This window comes from Panthera pardus, unplaced genomic scaffold, assembly GCF_024362965.1.
Source record: "Panthera pardus isolate Hobbes unplaced genomic scaffold, ASM2436296v1 HiC_scaffold_21, whole genome shotgun sequence".
NCBI lineage: Eukaryota > Metazoa > Chordata > Mammalia > Carnivora > Felidae > Panthera > Panthera pardus.
The window spans coordinates 53,025,504-53,043,633 of NW_026526777.1; the positions used below are offsets into that span (position 1 = coordinate 53,025,504).

An 18,130-nucleotide genomic window follows, 5' to 3' on the forward strand; every position below is an offset into this window, starting at 1 on the left:
AGTGGGCCTTTGTTAATCTCGGCCAGGGCCTCCTTTCGGCCTTTTGCTCAGGAAAGCCGGCAGTTGGGGTAGTCCACGTGCTTCTCTGAATGGCTGCATTCCGCAGTGCACCATTATTTACTTAAGTGGTTTCCAGCTTTAACTTTCTGCACTGCTCCTTTTGTGTAAACTATTAAGTGCGCTCTCTGTAGTCGTGAAATTATGGGTGGTGTAAACGATCTGTGGTATAGGTGATAGAAAAGAAATATGCTTAGACTGTAGAACAAATGATTAATTTTAAAGTTTGTTTGGGAAGAGCGAGCAAGCGTGGGGGGCGGAGAGGGAGAGAAAATGCCAACCAGACTTAGCACTGTCAGCGCAGAGCCCAACGCAGGGCTCTAAGCGTAAACGGTGAGATACGATCTGAGCAGAAATCAAGAGTTGGACGCTCAAGGACTGCGCCACCCGGGGGCCCCAGAACAAAATGATTATTTTAAGAATCCTAATCTTTTTCCTAGAAATGGTGCTGGGCACGAATGCAAAGTGGCTTTTGATGGCTTCTGATGGGCAGGTAAGAAACGGGTTAATGCAGTGGAAAGGAATCCGATCTCCTTGGAGGTGGGGTCTTTCGTTAAGCCTGTGATGGTTTAAGAGTAGTGGACAGAAGGGATTTCTGAAAAATCCTATTCTGAGGCTTAACCATACCTAAAACCTTGATAGTTACTTTGGCTGCGCAGTATGTTTAATTGGATGCTCTTTGTTTTCTAGTTCTGTGCCAAAGGGGTGAAAATGGCTGCAAAGGTAAGTTACTGAAATTCCCTCACTAAGGGAAGTTAGGTTGAAAGTCCACTAAATGTGCTACAATGATGACATTGTATTTGCTACTCTTGACTGTGAGAATGACGAGAGTTACTACCACCATTCCACTTAACTGAGGCACACAAAATGGTGATTTAGAGAACTTGGAGATTGACACTACTTTTACATGAAGCTGTTTCTTCCTAGGTCCTAAAGTTCAAATTGCACATGCTACCCACGGGCAAACAGGTGAGGAACCTTTTAGATAGTCCGTGTTTACCCAGTCCTTTTCAATTCTTTTTTTACATGTGAATGCCTACACTCTGGTATTCTGTATGAAATGCTAACAACCTGGAACAGATACTATGATGGTTGCATAGTTCAGCAGATTGGATCATGAAGAGATAGCTATCTATCTGTCTGATGTATCGAAGTTGATAGGAAAATTGGTTTGCTGTTAATAGCATAAGCAAAATGTAATTAACCTAGTTTCCTTCCTTCCTTTTTTGTAGGCGCTAAAGGGAGTTGGCTGGAAATTGAGGTGAGCAGAATTGTAATGGAGCTAAATGTTGGTAACAGGGCAAACATCACAGTACAGCTAATGGCTGTTTAGAGTTGCCTTATGCACAGGAAGCACTCCTACCACCAAGTGCTTGAATGCGTTGCTGAATGTAGTAAAAAGCAGCCTGGATGATGATAAGCAAATACTGACTGAACATGAAGGTCTTAATTAGCTCTACCTGATTTCAGGCATTTTTGACGTTGTGGGGAGAAAATTCATCTTTTGCCTCTTGTGAAACTGTCTTTATTTCTTAGGTGGACTTGAGTCTCAGTCATGTTTGGAGCAACGATTTATTTTGGTAAGTATTAAGCATTTTAGTAAGCTCAAAACTTAACTGAGTGCTGATGAAATAGAATGCTTAACTACCAAGTTAACTAGTTTACTGTGGCTACTTAGTGGGTGCATGTTGAGCATGCTGTGAATGGGGTTTTTGAAATGATGTTGACCAAATGTCTGACCTGAAGTGAGCATGTAGACAAATTTAACACTGAAGAACCCTGTGACAAATAACTCTGAGAAGAATTCGGTGATAATTAACATTTTAACGAAGTGTCTTGTTTTTTTTCTAGGTTACTGGCCACTATCCTGGATGGCTTGCTTGGGGTAAGACAAAACAGTTCTTTGGTTGCTGAACTCAAGTCAAGTTCATGTGTGGCCGAAATGTGCTATAATGTGTTAAGTGTGTTCTGGTGTTTCAAGGAAGATTCAGCCATTGTGAAGTGCATTTAATTTTTTTTTTTTTTTTTTTTTTTTTGGTCAGGTGTTGATTTTGAAGAACTTTTTATATAAAGGTATGTATTCTCTAAACCTTTTTTGGTTAACAAGCAAGATACTGTTAGTGATGATTTTTGAAATTAAAAACAGATGGGAATCTCTCTGAAAAAGAGTGAAGATTTCTTACAAGCTGAAACAGTATTTGGAAAAGTTGAGAAATCCACTTGTTACTACCTGTTAACTAAATTTGACTAAATTTCTGCAGGTGTGAAGAGTTAGTGGCTCACGAGGCCCGGAATGAGGAGTTTTAAGCCAAGGTATAGTCGTTTCAAGTTGGGTGTCTATATGAAGTGGTTTAAAGCCGATACAGTGATGAGAACATAGTTCAGCAGACTTGACAGTGATGAGCAACATTGTCTTTCGCTCCTATCTGACGTATCTGGCTGCAGCAACCCTATCCATACCCTTGAAAACGAGCCATTTATTCTACCACAGGAAACGTTCAGGGTTGGGGTAACTAGTGGCTTATATACAAATGTTTTTTTTAGTTTATTTTGAGGGGTGGGGGAGGAGCAGAGAGGGAGACAAAATCCACTCTGCAGAATCCAGTGCAGGGCTCCATCTCCCTGACTTCATGACCTGAGTCGGACATTTAATTAACTGAGCCAACCAGGCACCCCAAATGTTTCAATTTTACGATTTCACATTTTGAGAAGCACAGGTTAAGTTTTTCCAGGAAATTGTAATTTTTTTTGTAAATAAGCTTCATGTTTTAAAGCAGTTTCAATATTGACAACAAAATTGAACGTAGGATCCCATACATCTGGTCTTCACGCCTTCCTCAACATTCAGCACTAGAGTGAGACTTTGGCTACAATTATGAACATACAGTGAGACCATTATCGCCCAAGTCCACAGCTTACATTAAGTAAGGTTCTTTTGTGTTACACGTTGTATGGGCTTGGACAATGTGATACATCCACCATTGTCCATGTGTAGAATAGGTTTGCTGCCCTAAATGTTACTTTTCAGAAAGTTAAAAATGGGGAAAACCAGTACAAATTTTAAATGGCTTTTTTTCCCCCCCAACATATACAAACAGGCAGACTGTCAACCTGAACATTAAGAGGTAAGTTGGTCTGTGGTATATGTGATAAGTTAGCATGTTAACCAGTGATGTAATGATTCTGCCAAATGAAACCGAATGATATCACTCATAAAACCGTTCCATTTTGTTTCTGAGGTTACTAGCAAACATCATGTGGGGTGGTTTTTGTTTTTTTCACCATAATTAACCTGCCATCGTTGCTTTTAGGGCATTTGTGAGGGCAGCAATCCAGTTAGGAGCGCAGCTTGCTAGTTGAAAGGTGAGACTAAAAACCTCAGTACTGTTGTCTTAATCCAGAATACATGATGATCTCACTCCAACTTGAACTCTCTCACTGATCACTTGATGATTATAAAAGATCTGATATTCTTTGTATTCAGATTGCAATTTGAATTAAAACATAAAAATGTGTCTAAAAGTTGCTGCTTTGTCCTTCCAGCACCTGGATGGATGCCCACAGGATAGAAGATCAAGCTTTTCAATATCAATAAATTTTTATAAACCATCTGATCAAGAGTGCTGATTTCAATTTAATGGGATGAAGGAAGGAAAATTACATCATTGTAATTAAGATCCTGTGACATTAGCTTAAAACAGTTGACATTGAGATGTATTTTATAGGATACCTTGGGCTTGAAGGTGCAGGAAAATAAACTACAGCCCTTTTCATGTTTAGAATGCAGAATGGTGGCATGATCTGAAGGATGAACTGTGTATTGTGCAGAAATTTTCTAAGGGGCTGAATGTGAAATCCTGCGCCAAAATGCTTCCTATTAAGCAGGATGGTGGTGGGTCTCTGCAAGTGTTAGATGGTATAAGGGAAGTAACCTGGTTATCGCCTCCCACCACATATTAAAAGAAAGCTTAAAAATGGGACAAATACTATGGTCACAGCTGTTAAGAAATAGGAGTGCTGACTTCGCAAGTCAGAATCTCACATTGACCACGGATTGCCTATTGTATTCTGTAAGTTACTGAAACTGCTTGGCCTCTGGCAACATAAGAGCCTAGATAACTAAAAATCTGATGAAATCACATTAATTTAGTACTTGAAGTGTGTGGGAACATTTGTGTTGCAATTTAGGACTTTAAACAGGATTTAGGATTTTAACAAGATAGTGCAGGGGTGCCTGGGCAGCTCAGTGCCCCATATCTAAGGTTACCTCCCTTGGCCCTTCCCCAACTTGCACATTCTCTTTAAAACACGGAGGATGTTGCAAATCAATCTGGACAAGATGGTCACTCCAAATGTTTCGGTCTGGTGGAGGTGAATTTTGGTGCTTTCAGAGTGAGGAAATTCTGTTAAGCACTTTCCTATAGTCACATTGACATCTACACTTCAATCTTTTAAATTCCTTCTACAGGAAAGGTTAGATAATCCATGGTTCATTATTGCTTTTGGTTCCAGTGCCCACCCCAGTGTCTCCCAACAGGCTCTGAGACCCTCTGAAGCAGGAACCATCACTTGGCTCCAGCTCTCCCCCTTTTCATTCAAATCACCAGTGGTGACCTTTCTTGGCATTACATATTCTTAGTTTCCTCTAGGAGAATGTAAACTCCGTGAAAGGGATTTAAATCTTGTTTGTTGCAGTATTTCCAAGCTTGTCATCCAGGCAGTCAGTAGATGGATTAGGTAAGTCTTTTAGAAATTTAGTGGGTGCCAAAAGATCCTCACAGTGAAATTGGCCTCTTCTATCATAGCCTATGACTTGGGTGACTACAAGTAGATGAGTTCATGGCTGGTTGAATTCTTCTGAAATGACTAACGCAATCTAAAAAGACCTCTCGTTGTATTAGAAGCCCAATCTCGTTTAATAAGCCTGAGTGAGGGAAGAGAAAAATAGCAAGTTTTGAATGTTACTATACGTTAAAGGTGTTTTAATCCTTATGATGGCAGTGAGTTTCCATTTTGCAGATAAACGGCCTAAAGGATCAAGTTATCAGAGGCCATGCAGTAAGTGGTAGTGCTAAGAACATATAGTAGCATATCTTAATTGACAACAAGTACACTGAGGATAATTATCTTGGACGACTGGGAGGGCCAAAATCACTACAGGCAGGAATGTTAAAAGTCTTGTTGCCTTCTGGTCTGAAAAGTCCCAATACATAATATACTTAGGGTCAGGGGAGAGCTAGCTTGAAAGAAGATTGGGAAAGACGAGGTTAATGGAACACAAACACCGTGATCTCCAAAAGTGGGGCTGGGCTGATTTAAAAAGATGGGCACCTACCTGGGTGGCTCAGTTGAGCTTCTGACTCTTGATTTTTGCTCAGGTCGTGGTATCCAGCTTTGTGTGGCTCTGTACTGAGTGGATCCTAAGATTCTCCCTTTGCCTCTCTAAACAAAATTGTAACAGCAAAAACCTTAATGTGACCTTAGCCTCTGGCACTGAGTGGGAGTTAGTACTACTCAAATTACGAGGTGCCCTCCAATGCTTGGAACCCATAATCCTATAACCCGTCACAGTGCTTCTACACTGAGGAAGGTGATGGATGGGTTGTGTAGAGTACTGTTACTGGTAACTTGAGTTTGAATAACATACCTACATTTATGCTTATATTTGATTTGGTTCCTTGAAAGTTACACCCATCACTAAGAGCCCATGTAAGTTATTGAGTGTAATGGAAATAACCCATTAGTTGACTCCACCCTACCAGAAAGCAGTTCTAATTTAGTACATGATGTTTTGCTAACTGCATATCCTGCCAAGCACATGAAGAATGGATCCCCGTGCAGTTATGCTCTCAAGCTAGAAAGTTGGGTTCCAGGATTCCAAACTAGTGCTTATTTATCCTTCAAATGTCGCAGCTTTTTAGGTAGATAGACTTTTCTCATCTTTAAAAAAGCTGTACGTTTATGTATTTTTCTTTAACGTTTATTTATTTTTGAGACCGAGACAGAGCATGAACGGGGGAGGGTGAGAGAGAGACACAGAATCTGAAACAGGCTCCAGGCTCTGAGCTGTCAGCACAGAGCCCGACGCGGGGCTCGAACTCACGGACCACGAGATCATGACCTGAGCCAAAGTCGGCCGCCTAACCGACTGAGCAACCCAGGCGCCCCTTTATGTATTTTAAAGGGATCCTCATGCTCCTGAGCTTGGAAATGATAAACTATGCTTCCTTCTTCTCTCTTATTCCTGGTGTAAAGCTATGGAAAGCGTTAGTGTAGCGTGCTGCACAGGTGATAAAGCTGAGACTGGACTTGTGTTCTAGTGACCTAATCATCCCAAGCCATTGTCTGAAAGGTCAGTGCTAGCAGAAACAGACCCATAAATACAGAGAACAAACTAATGGTTGTCAGAGTGGAGAGGGAGTGGGGGATGCAGACTTCCAGTTATGGAATGAATAAGTCAGGGATGGAAGGGACAGCATAGGGAATCTGGTCTATGGTGTTGTAATAGCGCTGTATGGTGATAGATGGTAGCCACGCCTGTGGGGAGCCCACTACAACATACAAAGAAGTTGAATAACTATGTTGTGTAACACTGTGTGTCAATTATACTTCATTAAATTTTTAATAAAAAAAATTTAATGAAAATGAATTAACATGTAAAAAAATTAAAAGGTCAATGCTTGCTAAGAGTTAAGCTACCATAAGCTGCCAGCATGCCCTCCCCTGCCTGTATTAGTCGATCATTTAATTCACTCAAAAGAGGTTTTTTGAACATCTATTATATGCCAAGTAGTGCTGGGAATAGGTATTACAAAGAACAATACAAAAATAAAATCCCTGCCCTCATGGAGCTTATATTCTACTGGGGCAAACAAAATACAATACACAAAATACAGTATATCAGGGAATGTGGTTAATAATATAGTACTACAGAGGAAAAATAAAGCAGGGAAAGGAGGGCAGAGCATGCTGGTGGGCAGCAGGAGCTCATTCAAATATGGTTGTTAGGGAAATACTCACCAAAAAAGGAAGTATTTAAGCAAAGGCTTGAGGTATTAGGAACTAAACAGTGCACTTACCTGGAGAAAAACTGCTAGGTGACAGCTGGGGCAAAGTCCTGGACGTGGGCTCATGACTGGAAAACACCAGGAAAAGCAAGGACACCAGTGTGGGTGGTACAGGGGGAGCTCAGGAGGAGATGGTCAGTAGGTAGCAGGTGGCGAGTCATGGAGAGCTTTGGAGGCCACTGTAAGGACTCTGGCTTTTCTCTAAGATGGGAAACGACTGGAGGGTTTTGAGCAGAGGAGTGATGGGACCCTTACTGAGACTGCTGAAGGGTAAGGATGCAAGGGTAGGAAGATTTTGCTGGATCCTTTTTAAAGGATCAGATGCTGGATATATTTTGAAGATAGAGCTGACCTTTGAGACAAAAGTTTCTCCCGATTCACTTTTTTAAAAGAAGTTTATTTTTAGTAATCTCTACACCCAACATGGGGTTGAACTCATGACCCTGAGATTAAGAGTCGCATGCTCTTCTCATGTACCAGTCAGCCACCCCACCAGATTCACTTTCTTGATCTGACCATAAAACTGAGGACTAGTATGTGTTTTTGTTTTTAATTTTCTTTAATGTTTATTTAAAAAAAATTATTTCTTTTTTAATGTTTACTTATTTTTGAGAGAGAGAGCACGAGTGGGGGAGGAGCAGAAAGAGAGGGAGACACAGAATCTGAAGCACGCTCTAGGCTCCAAGCTGTCAGCACAGAGCCAGATGTGGGGCTCTAACTCATGAACCATGAGATGGTGAGCCGAGCCAAAGTCAGATGTTTAACCAACTGAGCCACCCAGGTGCCCCTAACATTTTTTTTTGAGAGACAGGAGAAAGAACACGAGCTGGGGAGGGGCAGAGAGAGGGAGACACAGAATCCGAAGCAGGCTCCAGGCTCTGAGCTGTCAGCACATAGCCTGACATGGGGCTTGAACCCACAAACTGAGATCATGACCTGAGGTGAGGTTGGTGCTTAACTGACTGAGCCAGCCAGGCACCCTGGACTAGTATATGTTTACAAGATGACTTTGGAATGTCTGGGAAAAGGAATGTTACATATAATAAAACCACCTTTATGTGGCACTCACTATAGTCAGGGATATACATCAAGGACTCAACTAGGTACCTTCATATACAACACTTGAGGAAAGGATCTGTGCCTCTGTGTAACTAAAACGGAATAAGTTGTTAAAAATTTATTTTACTATTTCCAGGCTCGTGTAATTTTTATGGTAACACAATGTGGCCCTATTCATTTTTAGAGTGTAGATATCAGTTGGCATGGTGGAAAAGACAGGCACCTGATGGCAAAAATAATGTTTCTAATAACGGAAAAAGGTACCTAAAGAAATGTATTCTAAATGTAATGGAAGTTTTTCATATCTTGCTTTACTTTGGACTTGCTGCCTTTCTTCCAGGCATTAAATCCAAGACTCTGGTATGGTCAAACTCAGCCCTACTACATACAAAACAATTAAGGACAGGTCTTGCAATGAGGCTTCTGCCCTTGACTTTCTTATAATCTCAGGCAAACTGGAATTATAAACCATGGATTCTCGATTCCATCTTTAAATGACTGTGACAGGGCATGCGACTTAAATGTGTGTGTGTCCCCAAGTATTTGCTGTCTTAGTAATTGTTTCCATATATACAAAAGTCTCTGAACTTTCACTGTTTCTACCAATACCTGTTCATCACTCTAGCTTTACCATCCTTCCTGACATTTAGTGAGAAGATGCCCTCACCTTGTCCTTCCTCAGGTACAGGCAGCAGTGTTTGGCTACTCCTGGATCTTTGTTTTTCCATAGAAATTTTACAATCTGCTCTTCAAGACCCATCTACTCCCCCAAAAGAGAAAGGTGTTCTGTTGGGATCTGAATTGGATTTTTTTTTTTTTTTGTATAGTTAAAAGATTATTCTTTACAATGTTATAGTAAGATAGATGATAAACTGCATGTATGTGAAGTGTGTAATTTGCTGAGTTTTGTGAAAGGATCAACAGGCCTGTGGCTACAGATTTACTGCACTTGTCCTCGGAAGAGGAAAAGAAAAAACGTGAAACGAAATGGCTAGTTCAAAGACCAAATTCCTATATTATGGATGTAAAATGTCCAGGTTGCTCCAAGATTATCACGGTTCTCAGCCATGCTCAGACTGTGGCTCTCTGTGGAGGCCGTTCAGCAGTGTCGTGCCAGCCCACAGGAGGAAAGGCCAGACTCACAGAGGGGTGTTCATTTAGAAGAAAGCAACACTAATGATCCACACAACCTCTTGAATTTGTGTTAAGTCACAGAAAGCCTTCCTTATTCAGTAATTCCAGTTAATCTACCAAAATACTGGAATTATGTTTAATTTTGTAAGGTATACAAGTGATCTATTTTGGTGTCCGTTTTTCAATAAAGTTTTGATTATGGGCAAAAAAAATATTTAACAAATCTTAATTGCTACCGCAGTGAAAGAGCTCTATAGAGCATTCTGAGGTTCTTAATAACTTTTGAAGATTGTAAGTGGTCCTGAGACCAAAAAAATTGAAGACTGCTGTTCTAGGTTAAGAAGCAGGGGCCTAGAGAGGTTAAATGGCTGGGTAAGGCTGCATAACTAGAGAATGGTAAAGTGGGAATTAAACTCAGGTTTGTCCAACTCACACAGGTTCTTTCTTTTTTTTAATTTTTTTTTGATGTTTGTTTATTTTTGAGAGAGACAGAGCACAGGCAGGGGAGGGGCAGAGAAAAGCTGGGGGGGCGGGGGGAGACACAGAATCCGAAGCAGGCTCTAGGTTCCCAGCTGTCAACACAGAGCCTGATGCGGGGCTTGAACTCACGAACCGTGAGATAATGACCTGAGCCGAAGTTGGAGGCTTAACCGACTGAGCCACCCAGGCGCCCCTCATGCAGGCTCTTTCTAACTAAGTTCACTGTCTTAGAGAAGAGTGACTCAGACATGCACTATCGCATGACAACAATTATGTATGCAGTTGTTATACAGCTGTGCCATCAGGTATTTTTACTGTGTACCTGGTTATTTCTTGTGTTACAAAGTAACTTGCTTTCCTCAAAATGAGAAAAAAGTATCCTTAAGGCAGTATTTTGAGGAATGGTTTATACTTAAAAAAACAGTAGCAAGAAATGTGATCAGCGTTACAGACTTCTGGTTCTTCGGAGAAGGGAATACTGGACAAGACAGAGCAGCTGTATCGACACACTGTTTTATTCAACCAAAGCCCAAGAGCATAAAGTAATACCATCAGACTCATCATCTGCCAAACCTCTCCCTGATGAGGAGAAATTGTTCATAAGACAAGGCTCTCTTGAAGCCAATAATAACCATTGATTATTTGCATATCTTGTTTTTAAAATTGGCACCACAGGATAAATCTAAATTCCCTACGAAAGTGGGGAGGTAGGATTTGAAATACAGCATCCAGTTTACAATCAGATTGTGCATTTTAAAATCCTACTTGTGTTGTTTTCAATCTTATCATTAAGTAGTTCCTTAGTTTTTTGAGAAAAGACTTAATTTAAAATTTTACCCCACCTCAATGATAAAGATCTAAAAGAGTGACATTTCCCTGGATTTCAGAATAAGCATTATGTTTTCTTCTTGAAAGGCAAGACTGAAGAAAAGCTGAGTGATGTCCAAAATGACTAGGTCTCAGATAACAATACCGGATTGTTTGACTTCTGAGGACAGGGGGCCCTTGGTATTTGCAGCCGAGAAAATACTCTCTGGATTTCAGGTGTCTTCTGTAACTCTCATTTCCAGGATAGAGAGACAACATTTTGGTCAGAATTAGGCTTTACACAGTCAATAGTGAGTTTGTTACATTTATCTCATGGGGGATAAATGGATGTGAACTGCACTTTCCCACCTCTTAAAAGGAATTTCTGGAACTTCTCTCCACTGAGAAAGGGTAGGCAGACTTGGACACCCTTTCTCACCAAGACAGCCCTGCCAACAAGAATTTTCTCTCTCCAGAGCACACTCGCAGATGGGGAGATAGGGTTCAAGGACAAACTTTAGAGAAAAGCTCCACCTAACCGTGAATCACTTTCTGCAGCTGTGAAGAACATTCACACTCTTGATCTACTGGGCATCACAGATTAGGCCTGGAAGTGAAGATGATTTTATTTTCCAAACAGAAACAACCATCGGATTGCACTGTTTTTAGAGCACTAAGAAAAATAGGCAGGGATAGAAGACTGATACTTGGTACTTAACTTTTTTTTTTTTTTTTTTTTTAATGTTGTACTTCTTTCTGAGAGAGAGAGAGAGAGAGACAGACAGAATCCAAGTGAGGGAGGGGCAGAGAGAGAGGGAGACACAGAATCTGTAGCAGGCTCCAGGCTCTGAGCTGTCAGCACAGAGCTCGATGTGGGGCTTACAAACTGTGAGATCATGATCTGAGCTGAAGTCAGATGCTTAACCGACTGAGTCACCCAGGCACCCCAATACTTTGTACTTATAAATCAAAAGAATATCAAGGCAAAAGTGAAGATAAAGTAGAAAAGAACATTTTCATTAATCAAGGCCTTGTTCTCATTTCATACTTATTAAATAATTAAAAGCTTTTATTTATGTCACAGAATGTATAAGAAAATTACAATAGCCTCTGTGTTCACTTTTCTATATATTCGAAGTTGGCCTAAGGTCAATATTTTCAATTACTTATGATTAAGGAGAAGTGTTATTCAGGGATTAAAAATAATTACTATTTAAAAAAAATTTTTTTTTTAAGTAATCTCTACATCCAACATGGGGCTCAAACCTATAACCATGAAATCAAGAGTTGCATGCTCTTCTGACTGAGCCAGCTGGGTACCCCAATAATTATATTTAAAAATAGAAACATAAATAGAATACTGATTAATAAAATTACTGTTTTTTTATGCTACAGATAATCAGTTTTATTTAATCTTAGACTATAAAATACATAGATGTATCTGTTCAAAGATAAATAGTCCCATTTTCTTACATTTGTGTAATGCTTCATAGTTTTTCAAAGCATTTTCACTCACAATGCCTCCACATACATCATCTCTGGTTCTGGCAAGAAGAGCCTTGTGAGGGAGCCAGGGCAAGTACTGTTCCCATTTCATACAAGCAGGAAAGGAGGCTAAGTGATGTTTCTGTAACTTGTTCAAGGTGAAACATTAAGATTCTGTGATTTCCATTTCAGTGATTTTTTTTTTTTTTTGCATTATATCATGCTGCTTCTCACTATATTATGCTGAGAGTCAACATGTCACTATCTAGCTTAATTTACAGGATTCTCTTGATAAGGCTGGTTGAACTGACCCCTCCATCAAGGGACTAAAGGGGCAAGCATTTCCCCACGTTTCACATGGTCTGATTATCTTTGTCTTCAGTGGACAACTAACTATCCAGGTATGAAAAACATGATTAAGAAACACTAAGCTGTTCAATTCTCCAAGAAAGGGCCATCTTTACATCTCTCCAAGTCAGAAACTACAAAAGAAGTCCCAAACAAAAAAATCCTAATAATGCATGTTATCAAGTAAAAATTGGATACCTTCTGTTTCTTTACTGTGGTAAAGAATGTTGTCTGGGTTCCTTCCACCTAAAGACCCACTTACAGACCTGTGGCAGAACTCCACATCTGATTTCAGCCTTGGGGAAGCAAAGAGGACAAAGCTGAAAAGCTCAGCTTTCTGGATGATACGGCTGATTCAATGAGCTCTTTTCTGCTTCTGAGTCTGCTGGCCAGGAGACCTGGATATGATAGGGCTTCAGTTCCTCAGGAGGGAGAGAATCTGGGGCATTGCTCATGAGGTCATGCCCCCGGAAGGATTTGGGGAAGGCTATGACATCTCTGATGCTTGGTGCTCCAGTGACAAGGCATATCAGTCTGTCCAAACCTGGAAGTAAAATATCAAAGTTAACAGATGAGAATGTAACCTAAGGTTAAGTGACTAAGTTTTTCTTTTTTAAAAAAATATATATTTTTAACATTTATTTATTTTTGAGACAGAGAGAGACAAAGCATGAACAGGGGAGGGTCAGAGAGAGGGAGACACAGAATCTGAAACAGGCTCCAGGCTCTGAGTTGTCAGCACAGAGCCTGATGCGGGGCTCAAACTCACGGACGGCAAGATCATGACCTGGGCCAAAGTGGGCCACTTAACCGACTGAGCCACCCAGGTGCCCCAATGACTAAGTTTTTCTACAAAGGTTGTAGAGAACTATTTTTAAAAAATTTTTTAATGTTTATTTATTTTTGAGAGATAGAGCATGAGAAGGGGAGGGGCAGAGAAGGAGAGGGAGACTCAGAATCCAAAGTAGGCTCCGGGCTCTGAGCTGTCAGCACAGAGCCCAATGCGGGGCTTGAACTCATGAACCATGAGCTTATGACCTGAGCCAAAGTCAGAGGCTTAACTGACTGAGCCACCCAGGTGTCCCTGTTATAGAGAACTTTTAAATAAGAATAAAAAAAAAAAATTATTTAATTTAACTTAATTTTATTTTATTTAATTTTATTTTGGAGAGAGCACAAGCAGGGGAGGGAAGTTGGGGGGAGCAGAGGATCTGATGTGGGCTCTGCACTGACAGGCTGAAGGCAGAGACCCTGATGTGGGGTTTGAACTCATGAACCGTGAGATCATGACCTGAGCTGAAGTTGGACATTCAACCGACTGAGCCACCCAAGCACCCCTAAATAAGAATCTTTAACAAGTTGTGGCCAAGCATAGTTCCCTGCCTTTTTAGGGAACTTTTGTTTGAGAGGTTCTTTTCTCATTCTAGAAAAGTGCTCAGGATGAATATTGACATGCTCAAATTAAGTCACAGCAATTAGTCCTTAGCAACAGTTTTCTAAAGGTTGACAAAAATCAGATGCTGTGCGGGGCACTGCAAGAACACAGATGGAAGTCCTTGCTGTTGAGGGCCTACAATCTAGGTGAGCTTCTGAGAATTTCTCACACTCTTTCTTGCTTGATAAAACAAAGTAACCATGGCAGAGAGCACTGGCATATTCCTACTTTCACACAAGCTGAATAGAATGAGCAGTGCTTTCCAGATTCCTATGAATGTGCCTGTGAGACCCCAGGCATTTGAGAAATATTGACTTAAGAGTGAAGTTCTATTCGATTAAAAAAAATCTTTCAAATGCAAATTATCAGTCAAGTTTTATCTTTAACTGGCAAAATACACTTTAAGTATATATGAATGAAATGAAAATACAGATTTAAATTCTTATAATATTCTTGGGCTTGCACCCTATCCTTTTTACCCCCTCTCCTCCTCCGCCCCTGCCTGTAAACTAAGCCCAAATTTGAGACATAGGGTTATGGAATGAAATTTAGCTTGTAAAAGGATAGATTGTTTACCTAAGGCAATTCCTCCATGAGGGGGAGCCCCAAAATCTAAAGCCTGGAGTAGGTGGGAGAGCAATTTCACATCTTCCTGAAATTCAAAACATAATTCAATGTGAATACACACTGAGGGTCCATCGAATGCCACACAGTAAGCTTAGGTGCTAAAGGGAAAATAAAGCTGAGTTAAAAAAATACCTTAAGAGGTTGACAGTTTAGCAAGAGACTATGACAAGTCACAGATATTAAAACATGTAGAGACATGCCTGGCACTATGTGCCAGGCCTGCAGCCACACATTATACTGATAACGTAAACAGAGTAACACCAATTCAGGACATGGAGATGTGAGCCCAGAAAGGTAGGGTGAGAGCAAGAAACTGTCCTATCACAGGGCCAAAGGAGGAGAACATTAGTAAGAGGGGAATGGTGTCAAACACACCTGGGAGGTAGGACAGCTTGGTGGCCAAGAACAGGCCACTGGGTTTGGTGGCTCTGCAAGTTAATTCATGTGGGTCAATGTGTGTAGATATGTTGAAAGTGTATCTGACAATGGTTCTCTCACCAGGCTACACATCAGAAACAGGTGGGGACCTTTTAAGGAACAGATGCCAAAGTCTCACACTTAGAGCTTTTTATTTAATTGGTCTGGTGTGGACTAGTGGGCTGGTTTTTTATTCTTAACACTTTGCCGTTGATTCTGTTCTCATGTGCAGCAGGGCTGAGAACCACTGGTGGGAGGGAAGAAGCAGAAGCGGTGAATTCTCCATGGACTCATTTAAGAAGCTTAACAATGAAAGGAAGAAAATCAGCTGGGAAACTGATGGCTGGATGCCTTGAGTTGGGAGGAGAAAAGTTAAGGGACCTCACCATGACCTTAAAGCTAATGGGGAGTCTGGGGATTTAAGTTCTCCAATCCTGCTCTCAAAAAATAAAGTGCTTTCATCCTACCCCACCCCTGTTAGTTAATCCCACAAAATGACCTTTCAGGACCAGACTCTCTTGGACACTTGCCATTCTGAAATCTATCCTGGCCTTCTATGGAATCGTCAAGAAACTGCAGATTCTTAGGCCCACATCTGTATAGACTCTTTTTATTTTTTATTTTTTAAAAAATGTTTATTTTTGAGTGAGAGAGAGCGAGAGCGAGCAAGCATGAGTGGGGGGAGGGGCAGAGAGAGAGGGAGACACAGAATCCGAAGCAGGCTCCAGGCTCTGAGCTGTCAGCACAGAGCCCAACACAGGGCTTGAACCCATGAACTGTGAGATCATGACCTGAGCCAAAGTCAGATACTCAACTGAGTGAGCCACCCAGGCTATCTTAAAAACATTTTTTTTAAAAAAAGAGGTTAGAGTGGGAGAGAGCCAAAGCATAAGAGACTGTTAAAAACTGAGAACAAACTGAGGGTTGATGGGGGGTGGGAGGGAGGGCAGGGTGGGTGATGGGTATTGAGGAGGGCACCTTTTGGGATGAGCACTGGGTGTTGTACGGAAACCAATTTGACAGTAAATTTCATATATTAAAAAATAAAAAAACAAACAAAAACAACAACAACAACAAAAAAAAACAAAACACTTTTTTTTTTCAAAGTTTGTTTATTTATTTTGGGGGGAGTGAGAGAGAGAGAGAGAGAGCAAGTGAGCAGAGGAGGGACAGAGAAAGGGAAGGTGAGAGAATCCAAAGCAGGCTTTGCACTGATGCTGTGAACGCGGAGCCTGATATAAGGCTTGAACTCACAAACTGTGAGATCATGACCTGAGCTGAAATCAAGAGTCTGTTGCTTGACTAACTGAGCCACCCAGATACCCCCTAAAAACATTTTTTTAATGTTTATTTTTTTTATTGTGAGGGAGAGGGAGCACACACGCATATGCATGCATGTGGAGGAGAGGTAGAGAGAGAAGGAGGGAGAGAATCCCAGAATCCCAAGTGGGCTTTGTGCTATGGGGCTTGAACTCATGAAACCGTGAGATCATGACCTGAGCCAAGATCAAGAGTCAGACACTTAACCAATAGAGCCACCCAGTCACTCATCTTTAAAATGGGCAGAATAAGGGTATTTATCTCAAAAAGTAATTGTGAGGATTAAATGTATCAATGCAGATAAAGTACCTACTGCCTCGCACATATAGTAAGCACTAATAAACAGCTTTTATTATCATTTACTTTTCAAAGTCTTCAGTAAAAGTAGAGAGACAAGCCAACACTATTCTGTATCTACTGAATCCTTCATTCATAAAATTAAAAAAAACAACACAAACATTCTTGAAGGCAGCTATACTCACCACTATACCACCAACACCAGCTAAAACAGCAAATATTCTGGTTAAAACAAAAAAAGCAGGTTAAGAGATGATGTTACCTTTAGCAGTGTTGCCAGAATGTAACGCTGGAGCTCTGCGTCATGTATTCGGATAGAACCACCTCCTATCTCATTGCCATTTAAAACCAAGTCATAGTGTTGGCTACGGACCTAGAAGATTCACAGAGTCTTTATGTTAGAGAAAATTTCTAATTTTCTGTTCTACACGTTGAAGATGCTACAGCAATTCAGAGACAATGTATTAACTGTGGGCTCGAACCCGACAATTTTTTCCGAGGTTTCCAGAAGTGGGTCAGACTGTGAAATCTGAACTTCTTTGCCCTTGTTTCCACATTTCCTTTTAAACTGGAAGTACTGATACGGTACCTGTTTGGGTTCAGTGTGTAAGAGGTGGATGTCGTTGGGGTGGGGAGCAGTAAATGGGTGGTGGGCCGACTCCAGCTCTCCAGGATTTTCCTCCTTGGGGAGGAAGAGTGGGAAATCCACAACCCAAAGGAAAGAGAACAGAGCTGGGTCACGGAGCACCAATCCTCTTGCTTCTAGAAGGTCAGCACATTCCAGTCGTAGTTTTCCCAAAACAGAGCACTGGGAACAGAAAACACAACCACTGAGTTAACTGCGGTGACAGAGTAGACAGCAGATGACACAACCTGGACTCTATAGTCAGGCTATCCTCTGGGAAGGGATCAGGAAATTAACAGATGACACTCTGGGGCACCTGGGTCCAACTTCGGCTCAAGTCATGATCTCATGGTCTATGAGTTGGAGCCCCGCATCAGGCCCTGTGCTGACAGCTCGGAGCCTGGAGCCTGCTTCCGATTCTGTGTCTCCTTCTCTCTCTGTCCCTCCCCTGCCCTCAAAAATAAATAAACATTAAAAACAAAATAAAAAAAAAAATAGATGACACACTCTGAGCCTCTCAGGAGACACAGATCTGAGGATGATCTGACCGCAATGTGGTTGAGAATGTCAGACTCAGCCGAGTGAGTAGGATTTGATAACAAAGTGATTGAGAGCACAGGTACCCCAGCTTGACTGACTTGGGTGTGTCTCAGTTTGCCTACTGACTAACTTCCCTACAGCTTTTTCTATAGTAAAATGGAGATAAATGTACCTACTCCGAAAGCCGTCGTGAAGACTGAGACAAGGCATGGAAGGTGCAATACGACTGGCAGCTATTGTGTTGTCTTCCTTACCGCTCCTGAAGGGTCGTGTGAGGCTCTGATGAGCGCCTGGCACACAGCTGATGCCCAATACACGTTGGTTATTATTAGAGGGGCAGTACAGATTAGAGGTTAGTTTAAAAGTGTGACTTTTGGAACCGGACTTTGTGGGTTAGAGCTCTGGGTCCTCTACTTCCTAGTTGTGTGTGAG

The 18,130-nt window shown here is 41.2% G+C and overlaps 2 protein-coding genes and 8 non-coding genes across 13 annotated transcripts in view; 9 read left to right on the top strand and 1 right to left on the bottom strand.

The window, feature by feature from the left end:
* Positions 1-613: 613 nt before the first annotated feature.
* LOC128778939 (small nucleolar RNA SNORD75) lies at positions 614-675 on the top strand. The gene has a single exon (XR_008424798.1). It is a non-coding gene; the product is annotated as a small nucleolar RNA SNORD75 (small nucleolar RNA).
* Positions 676-1,137: 462 nt separating this feature from the next.
* Positions 1,138-1,208, top strand: LOC128778937 (small nucleolar RNA SNORD77). Its single transcript, XR_008424796.1, has one exon. It is a non-coding gene; the product is annotated as a small nucleolar RNA SNORD77 (small nucleolar RNA).
* Positions 1,209-1,462: 254 nt separating this feature from the next.
* Positions 1,463-1,523, top strand: LOC128778927 (small nucleolar RNA SNORD44). The gene has a single exon (XR_008424786.1). It is a non-coding gene; the product is annotated as a small nucleolar RNA SNORD44 (small nucleolar RNA).
* Positions 1,524-1,769: 246 nt separating this feature from the next.
* LOC128778938 (small nucleolar RNA SNORD78) lies at positions 1,770-1,834 on the top strand. The gene has a single exon (XR_008424797.1). It is a non-coding gene; the product is annotated as a small nucleolar RNA SNORD78 (small nucleolar RNA).
* Positions 1,835-2,169: 335 nt separating this feature from the next.
* On the top strand, positions 2,170-2,254 carry LOC128778922 (small nucleolar RNA SNORD79). The gene has a single exon (XR_008424781.1). It is a non-coding gene; the product is annotated as a small nucleolar RNA SNORD79 (small nucleolar RNA).
* Positions 2,255-2,414: 160 nt separating this feature from the next.
* On the top strand, positions 2,415-2,495 carry LOC128778928 (small nucleolar RNA snR60/Z15/Z230/Z193/J17). The gene has a single exon (XR_008424787.1). It is a non-coding gene; the product is annotated as a small nucleolar RNA snR60/Z15/Z230/Z193/J17 (small nucleolar RNA).
* Positions 2,496-3,221: 726 nt separating this feature from the next.
* Positions 3,222-3,299, top strand: LOC128778924 (small nucleolar RNA SNORD47). The gene has a single exon (XR_008424783.1). It is a non-coding gene; the product is annotated as a small nucleolar RNA SNORD47 (small nucleolar RNA).
* Positions 3,300-3,455: 156 nt separating this feature from the next.
* Positions 3,456-3,532, top strand: LOC128778921 (small nucleolar RNA SNORD81). The gene has a single exon (XR_008424780.1). It is a non-coding gene; the product is annotated as a small nucleolar RNA SNORD81 (small nucleolar RNA).
* Positions 3,533-6,061: 2,529 nt separating this feature from the next.
* LOC109250297 (40S ribosomal protein S27-like) lies at positions 6,062-9,446 on the top strand. Its single transcript, XM_053909271.1, has one exon. It carries the CDS (start codon positions 9,202-9,204, stop codon positions 9,358-9,360), a length of 159 nt encoding a protein of 52 aa, XP_053765246.1. The 5' UTR covers positions 6,062-9,201; the 3' UTR covers positions 9,361-9,446.
* Positions 9,447-10,294: 848 nt separating this feature from the next.
* DARS2 (aspartyl-tRNA synthetase 2, mitochondrial) overlaps positions 10,295-18,130 on the bottom strand; it is a 31,143-nt gene continuing 23,307 nt past the window's right edge. For 3 of the 4 annotated variants that reach the window (XM_019425236.2, XM_019425230.2, XM_019425257.2), the window contains 4 exons: positions 17,123-17,341; positions 16,796-16,906; positions 14,449-14,524; positions 10,295-12,981 (listed from right to left, as the gene is read on the bottom strand). In XM_019425236.2, the coding sequence (XP_019280781.2) occupies positions 12,767-12,981; positions 14,449-14,524; positions 16,796-16,906; positions 17,123-17,341 (621 nt within the window). In that variant the 3' untranslated portion in view covers positions 10,295-12,766. Of the gene's footprint in view, positions 12,982-14,448; positions 14,525-16,718; positions 16,756-16,795; positions 16,907-17,122; positions 17,342-18,130 lie in introns of all 4 variants that reach the window. The other variant, XM_019425248.2, reaches the window with a different exon arrangement.

Bases quoted from the DNA above. Each gene is read 5' to 3' on its own strand.
- LOC109250297 (XM_053909271.1), top strand. From the start codon at position 9,202: ATGGATGTAAAATGTCCAGGTTGCTCCAAGATTATCACGGTTCTCAGC.